General features: G+C 32.7%; 1 protein-coding gene across 1 annotated transcript; it reads right to left on the bottom strand.

Annotated features, from left to right (window-relative positions):
- Positions 1–351: 351 nt before the first annotated feature.
- On the bottom strand, positions 352–2,475 carry LOC139855451 (peroxidase 47-like). Its single transcript, XM_071844676.1, has 4 exons — positions 2,308–2,475; positions 1,641–1,829; positions 1,378–1,540; positions 352–743 (listed from the first exon to the last, which is right to left on the bottom strand). The coding sequence occupies exons 1-4, from the start codon at positions 2,473–2,475 to the stop codon at positions 352–354; spliced, it is 912 nt and encodes a 303-aa protein (XP_071700777.1).
- Between the last annotated feature and the right edge of the window lie 16,986 nt (positions 2,476–19,461).

Here is a 19,461-nt window from a genome sequence, read left to right as displayed (position 1 = left end):
TTTAGACAAATAATTACAGGACGACTCAGTTAAATTATGTGTATCAGAGTAAAATGATAAAAATAATATTCGTTCTTCTTGAACAATTTGAATAGAAATCCATATCTAAAGTATTAACTCTTCTTCCTCATAGAAATCATTCCCATTTCCACATTTAAAAGATTAAAAAGTTGAAAATCAGAAGTGGCAATATACATTATATTAATTTAGTATCATATAACTCCCACATAACCAAATCCACAATATTTTGTTCACATCCAATAGTCCACTATCAATACAACAAACCTAGAGATAAAAAGAGAAACTATAGTTCAATTTTTTTTCAGTTACTCAAAACAACATTGCTTTTAATCAGTTGATTTTGCGGCAGTTCTGACGAACTTCTCCCGTCTCTTTAACATCAAGTAACCCCATCTTAACCATGGCTCGTTGGAAGTCGAAAAAGAACATGGCTTGGTTCATGGCGTACGCATTGACAATTAGTCTAGTGCTAGGATCGGTCATCAAGGTTTGGTCGGATGATAGGACTCCAGCCTGCTTTTGAAGAGCGTTGTAATAATCGTTATCAAACATGTTTCTTGACGAATCAAACGGTTGTTCTGCGTTATCGCCCGCATTACATGTTTTCGCTAGTGTTTTCACAAACTGTTTGTCAATGCTTGGGTCCACGTTGTTCGTGGAATCAAAGCTTTTTAAACGGTTCTTGAACGATGAACATCGAGCCACTCCTAATGTATGTCCACCTACACGAGCAATAACACTTGAATTAATAACTTTTTTAGTAACACAACTCACATACCCAACGCAAAATTCTTTCACGAATATATACACGTTGTTCACCCTTGGACTTGAACCCATAATCATAGTTAGAGAGGCATCTCGATACAGCTAGCTCAAAGTTTTTTTTTTTTTTTTTTTTTTTTTTTTTTGAACGACGAATTTGGATCAGCGGATCATTTATTTCAACGACCCTCATCATTTGCACCCACACACGCTAAAAGGAAACTCCTACCCGGGTTGCTTGGCAACTAATCGCGAGACCTGGGTTGCTTGGCAACTAATCGCAGGAAATTGGAGAGATAACCTTCCGCCCCAAGGAATTGAACCCAGGTTGTTTAGCAACTAATTGCGGACCCTTCCACACTGAGGCATGATACCATTGAAGCAAACGTTCGTTGGTAGCTAGCTCAAAGTGTTGGGATATGATTAATAACTTTTTGAAACAAATAGGTGGTACAAATTTTGTTAGTATCATATATGCATCTTGAACCTCCTTAATAATTGATTTATTGAAAAGTTATAAAGACTTTTTGTTTGTATAGATTAAGTAACCCTATAAACAAATTAATCAAAATTATTTGAATGTAGAAAATTTACCAGAAAGAGCAACCATTTCTTGAGTAGTGAAACCATGGTGCTTAAACATTTGAATGAGTTCACTACTATTAAAATTTGGTGAAGGCAAGTTTCTTGTATCTTCTAATTTTGATCTTGTTCCATCTTTTCTTCCTTTTGGTATATCATAAACCGGACCGCCAGCCTACGCAATTACGATCAACATCTTGATGAGACGATACATACAAAGAAAACTAACGTACATGCAATAATTCAATAAAGTTCATCTTTATGCATATCCTTACAAAGAAAACAGCATCACGAGCAGCCATTGCTACAATATCAGCACATGAAACGACGCCTGGGCACATGTTTTCTACTAGTTTCTTGGCGTCGTCAATGACTTTGTAACCCCTTAAGCTCAAATTAGCAGGCGAGTCCTTCTCAGCCGTGTTGTCAGTCGTAGAATCAAGCAAAATAGATGCATCACACCCCTACATGAAAAAAAAAAAAAAAAATCATGCATTAAGAAAGGAAGAAAAATAATACAAGTCTAAGTTAACTTGACCATATTAGGTAAACTAGTAAATAGATAAGTTTTTCCTGTTCACCCTATCCTGAGAGAGTACTCAAATGTACCGAGTTATCACGTGAATTATGTCATATAAAGGGGAAATTTTAGAAAATATTTAAGATATACGCCCTCCGTCTCATCTTGATTTCCATAAATAGATAAGAATAATAAGGTAGATTTCTTTTATGCCCTTAACTTTTGCATATAAGACAAAAAGATGGGTAAAACGTAAGAGGTAAAATTGTAAAATAAAGAAAAAATACATGCGAGAGTCACTTTTTCTTAAATTGTGTGTTTTTGTCTATAAACTATTAATATGGGATTAAGGGAGTACATTATAGGTGATACATAATTGATTGTTGTTTTTCGTTAAAAAATGGACAAATTAAATGAAGTACCTGAATGAAACAATCATGAAAATGCATTCTAATAAGACCTGCTGCGAGAGTTGGATCTGCGCTCAAAGCAGAATTGACCGAGTTCTTGATAATGAATTCGGCCATAAGACAACTCAATAAGTAGTAATTCATATTGAGACCGTTACACTGTCTCAACATGAATACCATCAATGCGGTCACCATCGTCGTCCACATATCAAATCTCTAGCTAGGTAATGTTAATTAACTACCCTTTTGCAATGACAAATTAAATTGCTGTTGCTAGAATGACAAGAAACTAAAGAACTAACCTGGCTTTGATTGATGAGTTGTGAGGAAGAAGCAATAACGCTTTGTACGTTTATTTATACACACACAAAAATGTCACATCATCGATAATTTCTTATAATTAAAACATAAGTGTTTAAACTAGCATTTCCTATGTTTTTAATACTTTTTATTACATAATTTTGTATATATACAGACAATAAATATATAAATATTTGTGTTCTTTATATTTTCTACATTAGTTTTTGGAAGAATTTAGATTCTACATAGAACTAAGCTATATGAGTATAAAGTTGTAAGTTGCCTAAAAAACCATTTTTAAATATGTTGATTTACGAATGATAAATTTGAGTAACCCCTAAATATATAAGCCCAAAGTTAAATAATACATCTCCATGCATGCTAATTAACTTAAAGAGAATATAATTCACAAAAATAAATATAAACTTTCAAATTATGTTTGTTTATGCCAGTCATATCTTTACACGATTTTTATTTTTGTTATTTATTTATTTTTTTTCTCATCCAATTTCCAATTAGATTTTAATTACCACATCACCCTTCAAATATTTGACACAAAAACTTAACATTTTAGGTTAACGGGATCAAATACAGTCACAGTTAAAAATTCATTTTTCACCAAAAAGTCCACAATTCGACTTTGACATCACAGTCACGGTTAGGAATAGTCTTAGAAGCAAAGATATAATTATAGAGTATTCCCGCCGGGTTTTGTATTATAATCTGAAGTTGAACGTAGAACTCATATGAATATAGATATAATATAAGTATGTCAAAAGAGCAGTTTTATTTTCAATAATTTTTCAAAAAATATTCACAATAAATGTGCATTAATAAATTATACTCCCCGTCTAAAAAAAGTCTGATTTGACTTTTTGCTAGATTTAATATATAGAAGTGAATTGTTTAATTTTTCCTTTATTAAATTATATATTTTAATTAAAGAAATTTATTTTAAAGAGTAATTAAGAAATCAATTAACATATTGAATGCTGCATTTACAAAGATAAAATGGGCATAACTGGAATTTTAATGGTTTATTATTGTTATAATGTATAAAGTAAGAGATAATATTTTTGAAAAAAAAAAAGTAACAGAGTAGACAGTTTTTTTGAGACAATGAAAGTACAATAAAGAGTAAATTATGTTTGTGATGAATTCATAAAAAAAGGGAAAATAAAACAGTGAATTTAACATTGTACTTGTTTAAAACTTCGAAAATAGATAAGGATAACTAGTGAAATGACCCGTGGAACCACATTGTTTAAACGAAATAGTTTAATGATATGTTTTAGGTATTAAGCGAACGTAAATGAAATGTCCCGTTCATATTTATTATAAACGTTCCATATTAATTGATTTCGTTGCGAGGTTTTGACCTCTATATGAGACGTTTTTCAAAGACTGCATTCGATTTTAGAACAAACCATAACCTTTAAAATATTACGATGATTATCAAATAATGATAATCTAAAATATAGCGTTTTTCACACGAGCATTACATAATAGTTTACAATAATATTACACATCAACATAAGTCTTCGAATGCAGTTTTTAAACAATATTATACAAGCATGGACTCCAAATCTTGTCCTTAATTTAGTGTGCAACAGCGGAAGCTCTTAATAATCACCTGAGAATAAACATGCTTAAAACGTCAACAAAATTGTTGGTGAGTTATAGGTTTAACCTATATATTATCAAATCATAATAATAGACCACAAGATTTCTCATTTTTTCATAAATATCATTACACTCGCAAGTGCATAAAAATCATTCATATGTTGAACACCTGGTAACCGACGTTAACTTAATGCATAGAATATCTCCAAAACAGAACCTCTCGTCTGTATAATAATCTCGAATTACTAAACCATCTATAACCTGAATGGGGGTTGTTAAGCCCAATAGATCTATCTTTAGGATTTGCGTCAATTAGGGGCCATTTCCCTAATTCTTAGGCTACCAGACTTGAAGGGCGATATTCGGTTTAATAATCCAACCATAGAATGTAATTTCTCATACTTGTGTCTATTTTGTAAAACATTTATAAAACTGCATGTATTCTCATCCCAAAAATATTATATTTTAAAAATGGGACTATAACTCACTTTTACAAATTTTTACTTCGTCGGGAAGTAAGACTTGGCCACTGGTCGATTCACGAACCTATAACAAATATGTACATATCTATCAAAGTATGTTCAAAATATAATTACAACATTTTTAATACATTTTGATGTTTTAAGTTTATTAAGTCAGCTGTCCTCGTTAGTAACCTACAACTAGTTGTCCAAAGTTAGATGTACAGAAATAAATTGATATATATTATCTTGAATCAATCCACGACCCAGTGTATACACGTCTCAGGCTAGATCACAACTCAAAGTATATATATATTTTTGGAATCAACCTCAACCCTGTATAGCTAACTCCAACATTACTGCATATAGAGTGTCTATGGTTGTTCCAAATAATATATATACATGGGTCGATATGATATGTCAAAACATTTGCATACGTGTCTATGGTATCTCAAGATTACATAATATATTAGAATACATGTAATACAATATGAGTTAGCTAGGATATGATTAATATAGATTTGTTACCAATTTTCACGTAGCTACAACAAGAAAAATTATCTAATCTTGTTTTACCCATAACTTCTTCGTTTTAAATTCGTTTTGAGTGAATAAAATTGCTATGGTTTCATATTAAACTCTATTTTATGAATCTAAACAGAAAGAATATAGGTTTATAGTCAGAAATATAAATTACAAGTTATTTTTGTAAGAGGTAGTCATTTCAGTCGAAAGAACGATGTCTAGATGACCATTTTGGAAAACATACTTCCACTTTGAGTTTAACCATGATTTTTGGATATAGTTTTATGTTCATAAGAAAAATCATTTTCCCAGAATAAAAAATTTTAAATCAAAGTTAATCATAGTTTTTAATTAACTAACCCAAAACAGCCCGCGGTGTTACTACGACGGCGTATATCCGATTTTACGGTGTTTTTCATGTTTTCCGGTTTTAAATCATTAAGTTATCATATCATATAGATATAGAACATGTGTTTAGTTGATTTTAAAAGTCAAGTTAGAAGGATTAACTTTTGTTTGCGAACAAGTTTAGAATTAACTAAACTATGTTCTAGTGATTTCAAGTTTAAACCTTCGAATAAGGTAGTTTTATATATATGAATCGAATGATGTTATGAACATCATTACTACCTCAAGTTTAGTAGGTAAACCTACTGGAAGTGACAAGAAATGAACTAGCTTCAAAGGATCTTGGATGGCTTGAAAGTTCTTGAAGCAGAATCATGACACGAAAACAAGTTCAAGTAAGATTATCACTCGAATTAAGATAGTTATAGTTATAGGAATTGAATCAAAGTTTGTATATGAGTATTACCTTGATTTAGAATGATATCTTACTATAAACAACAAGGATTTCTTGAGGTTGGATGATCACTTTACAAGATTGGAAGTGAGCTAGTAAACTTGGAAGTATTCTTGATTTTATAAAACTAGAACTTGTAGAATTTATGAAGAACACTTAGAACTTGAAGATAGAACTTGAGAGAGATAAATTAGATGAAGAAAATTGAAGAATGAAAGTGTTTGTAGGTGTTTTTGGTCGTTGGTATATGGATTAGATATAAAGGATGTGTAATTTTTTTTATATGTAAATAAGTCATGAATGATTACTAATATTTTTGTAATTTTATGAGATATTTCATGCTAGTTGCCAAATGATGGTTCCCACATGTGTTAGGTGACTCACATGGGCTTCTAAGAGCTGATAATTGGAGTGTATATACTAATAGTACATACATCTAAAAGCTGTGTATTGTACGAGTACGAATACGGGTGCATACGAGTAGAATTGTTGATGAAACTGAACGAGGATGTAATTGTAAGCATTTTTGTTAAGTAGAAGTATTTTGATAAGTGTCTTGAAGTCTTTAAAAAGTGTATGAATACATATTAAAACACTACATGTATATACATTTTAACTGAGTCGTTAAATCATCGTTAGTCGTTACATGTAAATGTTGTTTTGAAACCTTTAGGTTAACTATCTTGTTAAATGTTGTTAACCCATTGTTTATTATATCTAATGAGATGTTAAATTATTACATTATCATGATATTATGATGTCTGAATATATCTTAATATGATATATATACATTAAAATGCCGTTACAACGATAATCGTTACATATATGCCTCGATTCAAAATTCTTAAGTTAGTAGTCTTGTTTTACATATGTAGTTCATTGTTAACATACTTAATGATATATATAATTATCATTTTATCATGTTAAATATAGTGTAACGATATCTTAATATGATACATATGTATTTAGTAAGATGTTGTAATAACGATAATCATCGTTTCGAGTTTCTTAACTTGGTAGTCTCATTTTTATGTATATAACTCATTGTTAATATACATACGGAGATACTTACTTATCATAATCTCATGTTAACTATATGTATATCCATATATATATATATATATATATATATATATCATCATGTAGTTTTTACAAATTTTTTAACGTTCGTGAATCGCCAGTCAACTTGGGTGGTCAATTGTCTGTATGAAACTCATTTCAAATAATCAAGTCTTAATAAGTTGATTACTTAACATGTTGAAAATATTTAATCATGTAAATAACAATTTCATTTAATATATATAAACATGGAAAAGTTCGGGTCACTACAGTACCTACCCGTTAAATAAATTTCGTCCCGAAATTTTAAGCAGTTGGAGGTGTTAACGTATCTTCTGGAAATAAGTGCGGGTATTTCTTATTCATTTGATCTTCACGCTCCCAGGTAAACTTGGGTCCTCTACGGGCATTCCATCGAACCTTAACAATTGGTATCTTATTTTGCTTAAGTCTTTTAACCTCACGATCCATTATTTCTACGGGTTCTTCAATAAATTGAAGTTTTTCGTTGATTTGGATTTCGTCTAACGGAATAGTGAGATCTTCTTTAGCAAAACACTTCTTCAGATTCGAGACATGAAAAGTGTTATGTACAGCCGCAAGTTGTTGAGGTAAGTCCAGTTGGTAAGCTACTGGTCCGACACGATCTATAATCTTGAATGGTCCAATGTACCTTGGATTTAGTTTCCCCCGTTTACCAAATCGAACAACGCCTTTCCAAGGTGAAACCTTAAGCATGACCATCTCTCCAATCTCAAATTCTATATCTTTTCTTTTACTGTCCGCATAGCTCTTTTGTCGACTCTGGGCGGTTTTCAATCGTTGTTGAATTTGGATGATTTTTTTGGTTGTTTCTTGTATTATCTCCGGACTCGTAATCTGTCTATCCCTCACTTCACTCCAAAAAATTAGAGACCTGCACTTTCTATCATAAAGTGCCTCAAACGGCGCCATCTCAATACTCGAATGATAACTGTTGTTGTAGAAAAATTCTGCTAACGGTAGGTGTCGATCCCAACTGTTTCCAAAATCGATAACACATACCCGTAGCATGTCTTCAAGGGTCTGTATCGTCCTTTCACTCTACCCATCAGTTTGTGGATGATAAGCAGTACTCATGTCTAGACGAGTCCCCAATGCTTGTTGCAGTGTCTGCCAAAACCTTGAAACAAATCTGCCATCTCTATCAGAGATTATAGAGACTGGTATTCCATGTCTAGAGATAACTTCCTTCAAGTATAGACGTGCTAACTTCTCCATTTTGTCATCTTCTCTCATTGGCAGGAAGTGTGCTGACTTGGTGAGACGATCGACTATTACCCAAATAGTATCATAACCACTTGCAGTCCTTGGCAATTTAGTAATGAAATCCATGGTAATGTTTTCCCATTTCCATTCTGGAATTTCAGGTTGTTGGAGTAAACCTGATGGTTTCTGATGTTCAGCTTTGACCTTTGAACACGTCAAACATTCTCCTACATATTTAGCAATATCGGTTTTCATACCCGGCCACCAAAAGTGCTTCTTGAGATCTTTGTACATTTTTCCTACTTCGGGATGTATTGAGTATCTGGTTTTATGTGCTTCCTTAAGTACCATTTCTCTCACATCTCCAAACTTTGGTACCCAAATTCTATCAGCCCTATATCGGGTTCCGTCTTCCCTAATTTTAAGATGTTTCTCCGATCCTTTGGGTATCTCATTCTTCAACTTTCCTTCTTTTACAACCCCCTGTTGCGCCTCCTTTATTTTAGTAATAAGGTTAGTACGAATAATTATGTTCATAGCTTTTACCCGTATAGGTTCTCTGTCCTTTCTACTCAAAGTGTCGGCTACCACATTCGCCTTCCCTGGGTGGTAACGAATCTCAAAGTCATAGTCATTTAACAATTCAATCCACCTACGCTGCCTCATGTTTAGTTGTTTCTGATCAAATATATGTTGGAGACTTTTGTGGTCGGTATATATAATACTTTTGACCCCATATAAGTAATGCCTCCAAGTCTTTAATGCAAAAACAACAGCGCCCAATTCCAAATCGTGAGTCGTATAATTTTGCTCGTGAATCTTCAATTGTCTAGACGCATAAGCAATTACTTTCGTTCGTTGCATTAATACACAACCGAGACCTTGCTTTGAGGCGTCACAATATATCACAAAATCATCATTCCCTTCAGGCAATGACAATATAGGTGCCGTAGTTAGCTTTTTCTTCAAAAGTTGAAACGCTTCCTCCTGTTCATCCTTCCATTCAAATTTCTTTCCTTTATGCGTTAATGCAGTCAAGGGTTTTGCTATTTTGGAAAAATCTTGGATGAATCTTCTGTAGTAACCAGCCAATCCTAAAAATTGACGTATATGCTTCAGAGTTTTCGGGGTTTCCCAGTTTACAACGGTTTCAATCTTTGCCGGATCAACCTGAATACCTTCTTTGCTCACAACATGTTCAAGGAATTGAACTTCTTTCAACCAAAATGCACACTTTGAAAACTTAGCGTACAGTTTTTCTTTCCTCAACAATTCCAGTACTTTCCTCAAATGTTCTTCATGCTCTTGATCATTCTTTGAGTAAATAAGTATGTCATCGATGAAGACAATGACAAACTTGTCAAGATATGGTCCACACACTCTGTTCATGAGGTCCATGAACACAGCTGGTGCGTTAGTCAAACCAAACGGCATAACCATAAACTCGTAATGACCGTATCGCGTCCTGAAAGCAGTCTTCGGAATATCATCCTCCTTTACCCGCATTTGATGGTATCCGGAACGTAAATTGATCTTCGAATAAACCGACGAGCCTTGCAGTTGATCAAATAAGTCGTCAATTCTCGGTAGTGGGTAACGGTTCTTGATGGTAAGTTTGTTCAACTCTCGATAGTCGATACACAACCTGAATGTACCATCCTTCTTTTTGACAAATAAAACAGGAGCTCCCCATGGTGATGTACTTGGTCGTATGAAACCACGCTCTGGAAGTTCTTGTAATTGGCTTTGAAGTTCCTTCATTTCACTGGGTGCGAGTCTGTATGGAGCACGAGCTATTGGTGCAGCTCCCGGTACAAGATCTATTTGAAATTCAACAGATCGGTGTGGAGGTAATCCCGGCAATTCTTTCGGAAATACATCGGGAAATTCTTTTGTGATGGGAACATCATTGATGCTCTTTTCTTCAGTTTGTACTTTCTCGACGTATGCTAGAACAGCATAGCAACCCTTTCTTATTAGCTTTTGCGCCTTCAAATTGCTAATAAGATTTAGCTTCGCGTTGCTCTTTTCTCCGTACACCATTAAGGGTTTTCCTTCATCTCGTACAATGTGAATTACATTTTTGTAACATACGATCTCTGCTTTCACCTCTTTCAACCAGTCCATGCCGATTATCACATCAAAACTCCCTAACTCTACTGGTATCAAATCAATCTTAAACGTTTCGCTACCCAGTTTAATTTCTTGATTCCGACATATATTATCTGCTGCAATTAATTTACCGTTTGCTAATTCTAGTATAAAATTATTATCCAAAGGCGTCAATAGACAACTTAATTTAGCACATAAATCCTTACTCATATAGCTTCTATCCGCACCCGAATCAAATAAAACATAAGCAGATGTATTGTCAATAAGAAACGTACCTGTAACAAGCTCCGGGTCTTCCTGCGCTTCAACCGCATTAATGTTGAAGACTCTTCCTCGGCCTTGCCCATTATTATCCCCTGATTTGGACACATGTTTTTGTAATGGCCCTTCTTCCCGCATCCGAAACAGGTAATGTCGGCATAACTTATTCCGGCATTATTTGTTCCCTTAGCCATTGATCAGTAGATTTTGCACTTTATCGCACCATGGCCCTTTCTATTACACTTAGTACACACTGCTGTACAGAGCCCAGTTAGATGGTATCCTTCACATCTCTGGCAGAATTTCTGCCTCTTGTTGTTATTGTTGGGATTGTTGTTGTTGCGGTTGTTATTGTTGTTGAAACGGGTGTTGTAGTTGTTGTTGGGGTGGTTGTTGTTGTTGTTGCGTTTGTTGTTGCGAAAATTGGTGCGATTGTAGTTGTGATTGTTAGGTTGATTATTGAAATTGTGACCCTTGTCACTGGTTTCTTCCCATTTCCTCTTGACTTGTTTCGTATTGGCTTCTTCGGCCGCCTGTTCTTTAATCCTTTCCTCAATTTGATTTATAAGTTTATGAGCCATTCGACTTGCCTTTTGTATGGAGGTGGGCTCGTATGAACTTATATCCTCTTGGATCCTTTCCGGTAACCCTTTTACAAATACGTCGATTTTCTCTTCTTCATCTTCGAACGCTCCCGGACACAATAAACACAACTCGGTGAATCGTCGTTCGTATGTGGTGATATCGAATCCCTTCATTCGTAATTCTCTAAGCTCTGTCTTGAGCTTATTGACTTCGTTTCTGGGATGGTACTGCTCGTTCATCAAGTGTTTGAATGCTGACCACGGTAGTGCGTAAGCAGCATCTTGTCCCACTTGTTTGAGATAGGTATTCCACCATGTTAACGCAGTACCTGTGAAGGTATGCATGGCGTACTTTAGCTTATCTTCCTCAGCACATTTGCTTATAGCAAACACAGATTCGACCTTTTCGGTCCATCGTTTCAGTCCGACTGGTCCTTCAGTTCCATCGAATTCCAGAGGTTTACAGGCAGTGAAAGCCTTGTAGGAGCATCCTACACGGTTTCCTGTGGAGTTAACTCCACTGCTAGACCCTGAGTTATTGTTGTTTTGCATTGCAGCCTGTACTGCGGCTATATTTGCTGCAAGGAAAGCACGGAAGTCTTCCTCACTCATGTTCAAGTTCTGACGAGTAGTCGGTGCCATTTCCTTCAAAAATAGCCAAAAGAATTAAGTTAATCATATAGAATATTAAGAGTAGTCAATAATATTTCGTAGCATAATATGAACTCATTTATAAAAGCTTTTTCTTCATATTAGCGTTTTATAAGTTTTAATTCGGGTAATAACTACCCGTTAAGTTCATACTTAGTAGCTAACATACAATTCAACTACTACAATTCTATATGAAAACTGATTATAATAATATTTCACATTCAAACTTTTATACAATATTTTGAAAACTTACAATACCGCTATTTTACATATAGCATGAAATATAGCACATAAAAACTATGATACAAAATAGTTGCGAAGACAATTCTAGTTAATATGCAAGTCGTTCAACAAAGGCAATAAAGACACGTAATTCATACATCCAGAAATAAGTCATGCATTCTGGTTTTACTAAGACTACTTCCCATCCTTGGTCATGTGGAACATAACCGTTGTGACCGTTGACAAGACAACATATTGTAATGTCGTCAAAAGGATGAGGGTTTCGTAATGTCCAACAGTCCCGTAATAATCTAAAAACCCTGTTTCTCACCCCAACTACTGAATCCGTCACTTGTGGGAAGGTTTTATTTAAAAGTTGCAATCCGATGTTCTTTTTCTCACTTTGGTAAGAAGCGAACATCACTAACCCGTAAGCATAACATGCTTCTTTATGTTGCATGTTAGAAGCTCTTTCTAACTCACGAAATCCTATGTTGGGATATGTTGAGTCAAAATAGGTTCTTAACCCGTAGCGTAAAATTGCATTTGGGTTCCCCGCATTTAATGCTTTAAAGAAAACACGGTGTAACTTACGGTCTCCCCAATGTGATATACCCCACCTATCAAAGGAAAGCCTTTTATAAACTAAGGCATTTTTGGAAAATCTTTCAAATGTTTGACAAGTTAATTTCGCCATAACTAATTGTGCTGATGAATTCTGACCGACTCTAGACAAGATTTCATCAATCATATCCTCTGGTAGGTCTTCTAAAATATTCGGTTGTCTATCCTTAACCTCCATTTTGTGTTTTTATACTGTAAAAATAGATGAGGGGTAGATTCATAAAAAATAATTAACAAACAATACAAGCAATTTTTACATTTATCATAAAAGCACAAGCACACTATATTACACAACATGATTACAACTCTTTAATCCGACTCACTCGTTTCTTCTTCTTCGGACTTGGTTCGTTTTGCTAATTTTCTAGAGATATATGGTGCTTCCCTAATACGAGCTGTCGTTTTCCACAATGGTTTAGAAAAACCTGGTGGTTTAGAGGTTCCCGGGTTATTGTTACAATTTAGGAAATACGGATGTTGCCGATACATATAAAGTTCATCGGGGTTGGAATCAGGTTTCACTATTTTTATACATTTTCCCTTATTATTTTCTTTTGCTATATTAAATTGGGTCGAAGTAATTTCTATAACATCATCGGAATCCTCATCGGGATCCGATTCATCAGAAAATTGGTAATCTTCCCAATATTTTGCTTCCTCGGCGGAAACACCATTGACCATTTTTAACTTTGGTCCGTTAGTTGAGGATTTTCTTTTATTTAATTGATTTATTGTAGGTATCAATATTTCTTCCCCCGGAACCTCTTCTTCTTCCGGTTCCTCCTTTTCCGATTCCTCCTCTTCCGATTTCCTCCTCTTCTGGTTCCTCTTCTTCCGGTTCCTCTTCTTCTGGTTCCTCCTCTTCCGGTTCCTCTTCGGGAATTTGTGAATCTTCCCAAAGTATATTCGACTCTTCATTATTATTAGGTGAGTCGATGGGATTTGTACTAGTGGTAGACATCTATCACACAATATCAAACACATTAAGAAGTTAATATATCACATAATAATTACATGTTAATAATGTATAGTTTCCAACAAAAGTGTTAAGCAATCGTTTTTAAAGAAAACACGGTCAAAGTCCAGACTCACTAATGTATTCTAACAAACTCGATAAGACACACTAATGCAAATTTCTGGTTCTCTAAGACCAATGCTCGGATACCAACAGAAATGTCCCGTTCATATTTATTATAAACGTTCCATATTAATTGATTTCATTGAGAGGTTTTGACCTCTATATGAGACGTTTTTCAAAGACTGTATTCGATTTTAGAACAAACCATAACCTTTAAAATATTACGACGATTATCAAATAATGATAATCTAAAATATAGCATTTTTCACACGAGCATTACATACTGGTTTACAATAATATTACACATCAACATAAGTCTTCGAATGCAGTTTTTAAACAATATTATACAAGCATGGACTCCAAATCTTGTCCTTAATTTAGTATGCAACAGCGAAAGCTCTTAATAATCACCTGAGAATAAACATGCTTAAAACGTCAACAAAATTGTTGGTGAGTTATAGGTTTAACCTACATATTATCAAATCATAATAATAGACCACAAGATTTCTCATTTTTTCATAAACATCATTACACTCGCAAGTGCATAAAAATCATTCATATGTTGAACACCTGGTAACCGACGTTAACTTAATGCATAGAATATCCCCAAAACAGAACCTCTCGTCTGTATAATAATCTCGAAGTACTAAACCATCCATAACTTGAATGGGGGTTGTTTGAAGCGACCCGTCCTAATCCATCCGGACAAAGTCCACATCGATTACAAACGATTCACAATAGTTGGTTACATCGCGAGGTACTTGACCTCTATATGATACATTTTACAAACATTGCATTCGTTTTGAAAAGACAACTTCCTTACATCGAAAGTTGACGATATGCATACCATTTCATAATATATCTAACTATAATTGACTTAATAATAATCTTAATGAACTCAACGACTCGAATGCAACGTCTTTTGAAATATGTCATGAATGACTCCAAGTAATGTCTCTTAAATGAGCAAATGCATAGCGGAAGATTTCTTTCAAACCTGAGAATAAACATGCTTTAAAGTGTCAACAAAAAAGGTTGGTGAGTTCATTAGTTTAACATAAATAATCATTTCATAATTTTAATAGACCACAAGATTTCCTATTTCCATTTCTCATAAACATACGTCCCATGCATAGAGACAAAAATATCATTCATATGGATTGAACACCTGGTAACCGACATTCACAATATACATATTAGAATATCCCCATCATTCCGGGATCCTCCTTCGGACATGATATAAATTTCGAAGTACTAAAGCATCCGGTACTTTGGATGGGGCTTGTTGGGCCCAATAGATCTATCTTTAGAGTTCGCGTCAATTAGGGTGTCTGTTCCCTAATTCTTAGATTACCAGACTAAAAGGGGGCATATTCAGTTTTGATCATTCAACCATAGAACGTAATTTCGATTACATGTGTCTATTTCGTAAAACAGTTATAAAAGTTGCACATGTATTCTCAGCCCAAAAATATAAAGGGTAAAAAGGCAAATGAAACTCACCATACTGTATTTTGTAGTAAAAAATACATATAACATCTATGAACAAGTGTAAGGTTGGCCTCGAATTCACGAACCTTTATCATGTATATCTATTAACACACATTGTTGTAATCGAACAAATTTGTATATATTTTGTTATGTATTAAGATTAATATTTATATATAATTTTGTTAATACTTATATTATATTAAAATGCTTATTTAATATATGATTTAATTAACGTTATATCAATATAATTAATATTATATTAGTTAAAACATAATATTATGTAATATTAGTATACATAAATATATTTTTATATAGAGAATTTTTGTTGTAATAATAATAATAATACTAGTAGTAATATTAGTAATATAAATGATGATAGTAATAATAATAATGGTAAAAATAATAATCTTAATGTTAAAAATAATAATGATGATAATAATAATAATAATTATTATAATGTTCATAAAATTAATAATGATAGTAATTTTCATAATAATAATAATAATGATATTAATAATAAACATAATGACAATTCTAATAATAATAATAATAATAATAATAATAATAATAATAATAATAATAATAATAATAATAATAATAATAATAATAATAATAATAATAATAATGATAATAATAAAAAATAATAATAATAATTTTAATGATAATACTAGTAATAATGATGGTAATAATATAAATTATTAATAAAGATTATGATATGAATATTAATAATAACAAGTAATCTTAATAATAATAATAATAACAATAATATTAGGAATGCTACCTTTAAGGGAAAAGCTTAAAAAAAATAACTATCCCAATCCGGGCTCGAACCCGCGACCTCTCGTTAACGCACCAACACCCCTACCCTTGATCTGCTTATGGTTTTTCTGTTTTAACACTACTTTTTATTCCTAAAACCCGTCTGTCTTCTTCTTCCTCTATCATCAAACAACACTATCATCGATTATCATTATTGTAACAACCATCATCCTATTCTCTTTTTATCATCATAAACGAGTGATCGTCATCATCATCTTGTAATATTATCACGAATTCATTGTCTCACATCTTCGTTAATCATCATCATACATATTCGTATCTACATCATGTTATCATAATCATTTTATCATCACCATTAACTCTTAATTATAATCACCTCATCATCATAATGAATTAATATTATCTTTACAATTATCATCATCAAATCTTCGTTCACCAACAGCTAGCAACCAACGGTTTCCTCTGCCCAGAATCACTTCGGTCCACAACCGTTTCTCAAACCCAATCTTCTTAAGCCCAACAATTAAATCACAATTATGACCCATTAAGCAAAATGGATATCGGTCAAAAACATGTATAACTTCCGGTCATAAAGAGAGGAATTAAGGTGGCAAAAAAAAAACGTATGCAATGATAGGAAGTTTGTCTATTTGCAAGTGAGATTATTTAATCCATGGGTGTAACAACCCTCAGTTTTCGACTTCTAAATTACTGAATTAACCCTAGGGTTATATGTCTGACTATATGTATTAAGGGTTGTTATATACAATTAAATATTGACCGAATAGTAATTTTTAGTCAACAATGTACGCTTAAATAAATAATATATTATTAATTTATATAATTTGACATAATTTAACTAAGTATATAAACTTTGTATCAATTTTATTATTTAGTTAATGTATTATATATTTAACTATATAATAAATCCAATTGTATATAAATGTAATAATATTTACAAACTTACTAAAAATATAGTTTAATAATTAAAATCATAATTATTATTAAAAATACAAAATACCGAATTATTTATTATTTTTATGCAAAATTTGTATTTATTAATTAAATAAAACAAAAATAAAATAAAAATAAAAATAAAATATTATTGACAAATATTCTTGGAAAAGCATTAAATCAATTTGTTTATTTATATAAAAAAAATCCTTAAAATAAATGAAAAAATAAATAAATAAATTACTTTTTAATTAAAATTGTAATGGAAAAACTACTTTTATTATTTTATTTTGTGCATTATCCCATGACCTAACATTTAATATTTTTTAATTTTAAAATCCCATTAAGAATTAAAATATTTCTTTTTATTTTAATTATTTTATTCTTTTTACCTAATTTTTTCAAGTATAAATACCCCTCATTTCTCATTCAAACTCACACCAAAATTTCTCTCATTCTCTCTTTAAAGAATTACTACTAGTAAGTATTTTTTTCTTACTTTTTATTTTTTTTACTTTTTACTTTTTACTTTTTACTTCGGTTATTATTTTTACCGAAACATGTAAATAATGTTATAAATTTTATGCAATTAAAAATAAAATAAATAACATGTATACACTATTACTATTACTAGCATCTATAACCTACTACTTATATTATAACATAAAAACATTTTGGGATATGTATTAGAGATGTATAGATCTTCGAAATTTCTTGACGAATGGTTTCTATGAGATTCTAGGCAGAGGGTTTGGATTTTCAATTTAAAGGGTCCTATGGCTCAAGCCCCTAGATCTAAATTAGCCATTCGAATGGAAAGGGGTGATTGGAAGCTTATCTAATACGGCAAGTATCCTAAAATGGAAAACACTGATAAAAGTAGAAACTCTCTAGTCATAGAAACTTAGTAAAATAAGAAACTTTCTAAAAATGGAAACTTTATAAAAATAGTAACTTACTGGGAATAGAAACTTAGTAAAACAAACTATACTTAAACACATACTTAAACTTAAACATGGGCAAAACACTTAACTACTCTTAAATGTCAATAGGTTGACTTTCCTGCTCACTCGTTCAACTCTTTATTCCGAGGAATAACTCTCTCTCTACTTACTAAGGTGAATTCATAGCCCCTCTTTAATTGCTAGCAAACTTACTTACTTTTACTTGGGGTGAGACACATGCTGTTTTTACTTTTTACACTTTAGACACAAGTACCATACTGTTAAACTATGCTATACCCGGCTATGTCTGACTAAGTCCCTACAGTGATATTTTTAATTGCTGCGGCATGCTTAATTATTGGGGGTAGGCCTATCGGGAGTAACGTCCCCGATACATTTGACCAAGTCATTGTATTACTTAATAATGAAATTAAGCCGACAAGGACAGACACAACTTGTCATGGGGAAAACTTGAACGTTTAGTCTAAATATCACGCATTGGCATAACTTTTTGATCCTGCGGGAGATCAACTTTACAAACTAAATCTTGTGGTCTAAAACAACGACAAACTTTTTGTTAAACCTATGAACTTCACTCAACCTTTTTGGTTGACACTTTAGCATGTTTTGTCTCAGGTGCTGATTGATTCAAGCTCTTATACTTACTGCTTATGTGATGCTACTTGGACATAGGATCAAGAGATATCGCATTTATTACTTCTGCATGTGAACATTTACGATATTGTTATTCCTGTCATTGTAACGACATTTCATTTTCCGCTGCGTACTCATTAAAGTTAAATTCATCATTTAGTATTGTTCTCGTTTATTATAATATGTTGGTATGTTTTGATATTAGTGACGTTCCTTCCAGACCCTATTGGGAGGACGTTACAATGGGTGTCGGCCACAAAGGTAACAAAAGTAATACAAAGTGAGGTGGTTTTTGATTTTCGGTTCATTATAAAAAGAAACGCATAGCAGCCCTTTTTTTATCATCTTTCATCATTAACTTCATTCATGTAATAGGAACCCAAAACATAAATTTATCATCATCTTCGATGATCATCACATATCATAATTGTCATCACTATTTGTCGGTGTTTAACAAGAAAACAGGAGCATAGTGGTTGTAGCGGAAACGAGGGTGCAACAATTAGGACGACGTTTTGTGGTGGTTTTCAAGGTGGACGAATGAAGGGTGGCGGGTGAAGGTTTACATGATGAGAGGTAGTGTTTTGTCGTTGGTCTTCGAAGATGGTCAAGGTGGTATTGGCGGTTTGATAAGAAAACAGAAAGCATGCCTAAGGTGAGTTCAAAAAGAATTTGTAGAAAGAAGGTGGCGGTTTTGTCTTGTGATTCAAACAGAATAAAAAAAATAAACGAGTGGGTGTTTAGTGAGGGTTTTCAAGGTGTTAATTTAATCATCAAAAATAAAATCGTATTA

The sequence above is a fragment of the Rutidosis leptorrhynchoides genome, chromosome 6, assembly GCF_046630445.1.
Source record: "Rutidosis leptorrhynchoides isolate AG116_Rl617_1_P2 chromosome 6, CSIRO_AGI_Rlap_v1, whole genome shotgun sequence".
In the NCBI taxonomy this organism is placed as follows: Eukaryota; Viridiplantae; Streptophyta; class Magnoliopsida; order Asterales; family Asteraceae; genus Rutidosis; species Rutidosis leptorrhynchoides.
The sequence above is the reverse complement of the archived record's forward strand: the minus strand, read 5'-3'. Positions and strand labels throughout refer to the sequence as shown.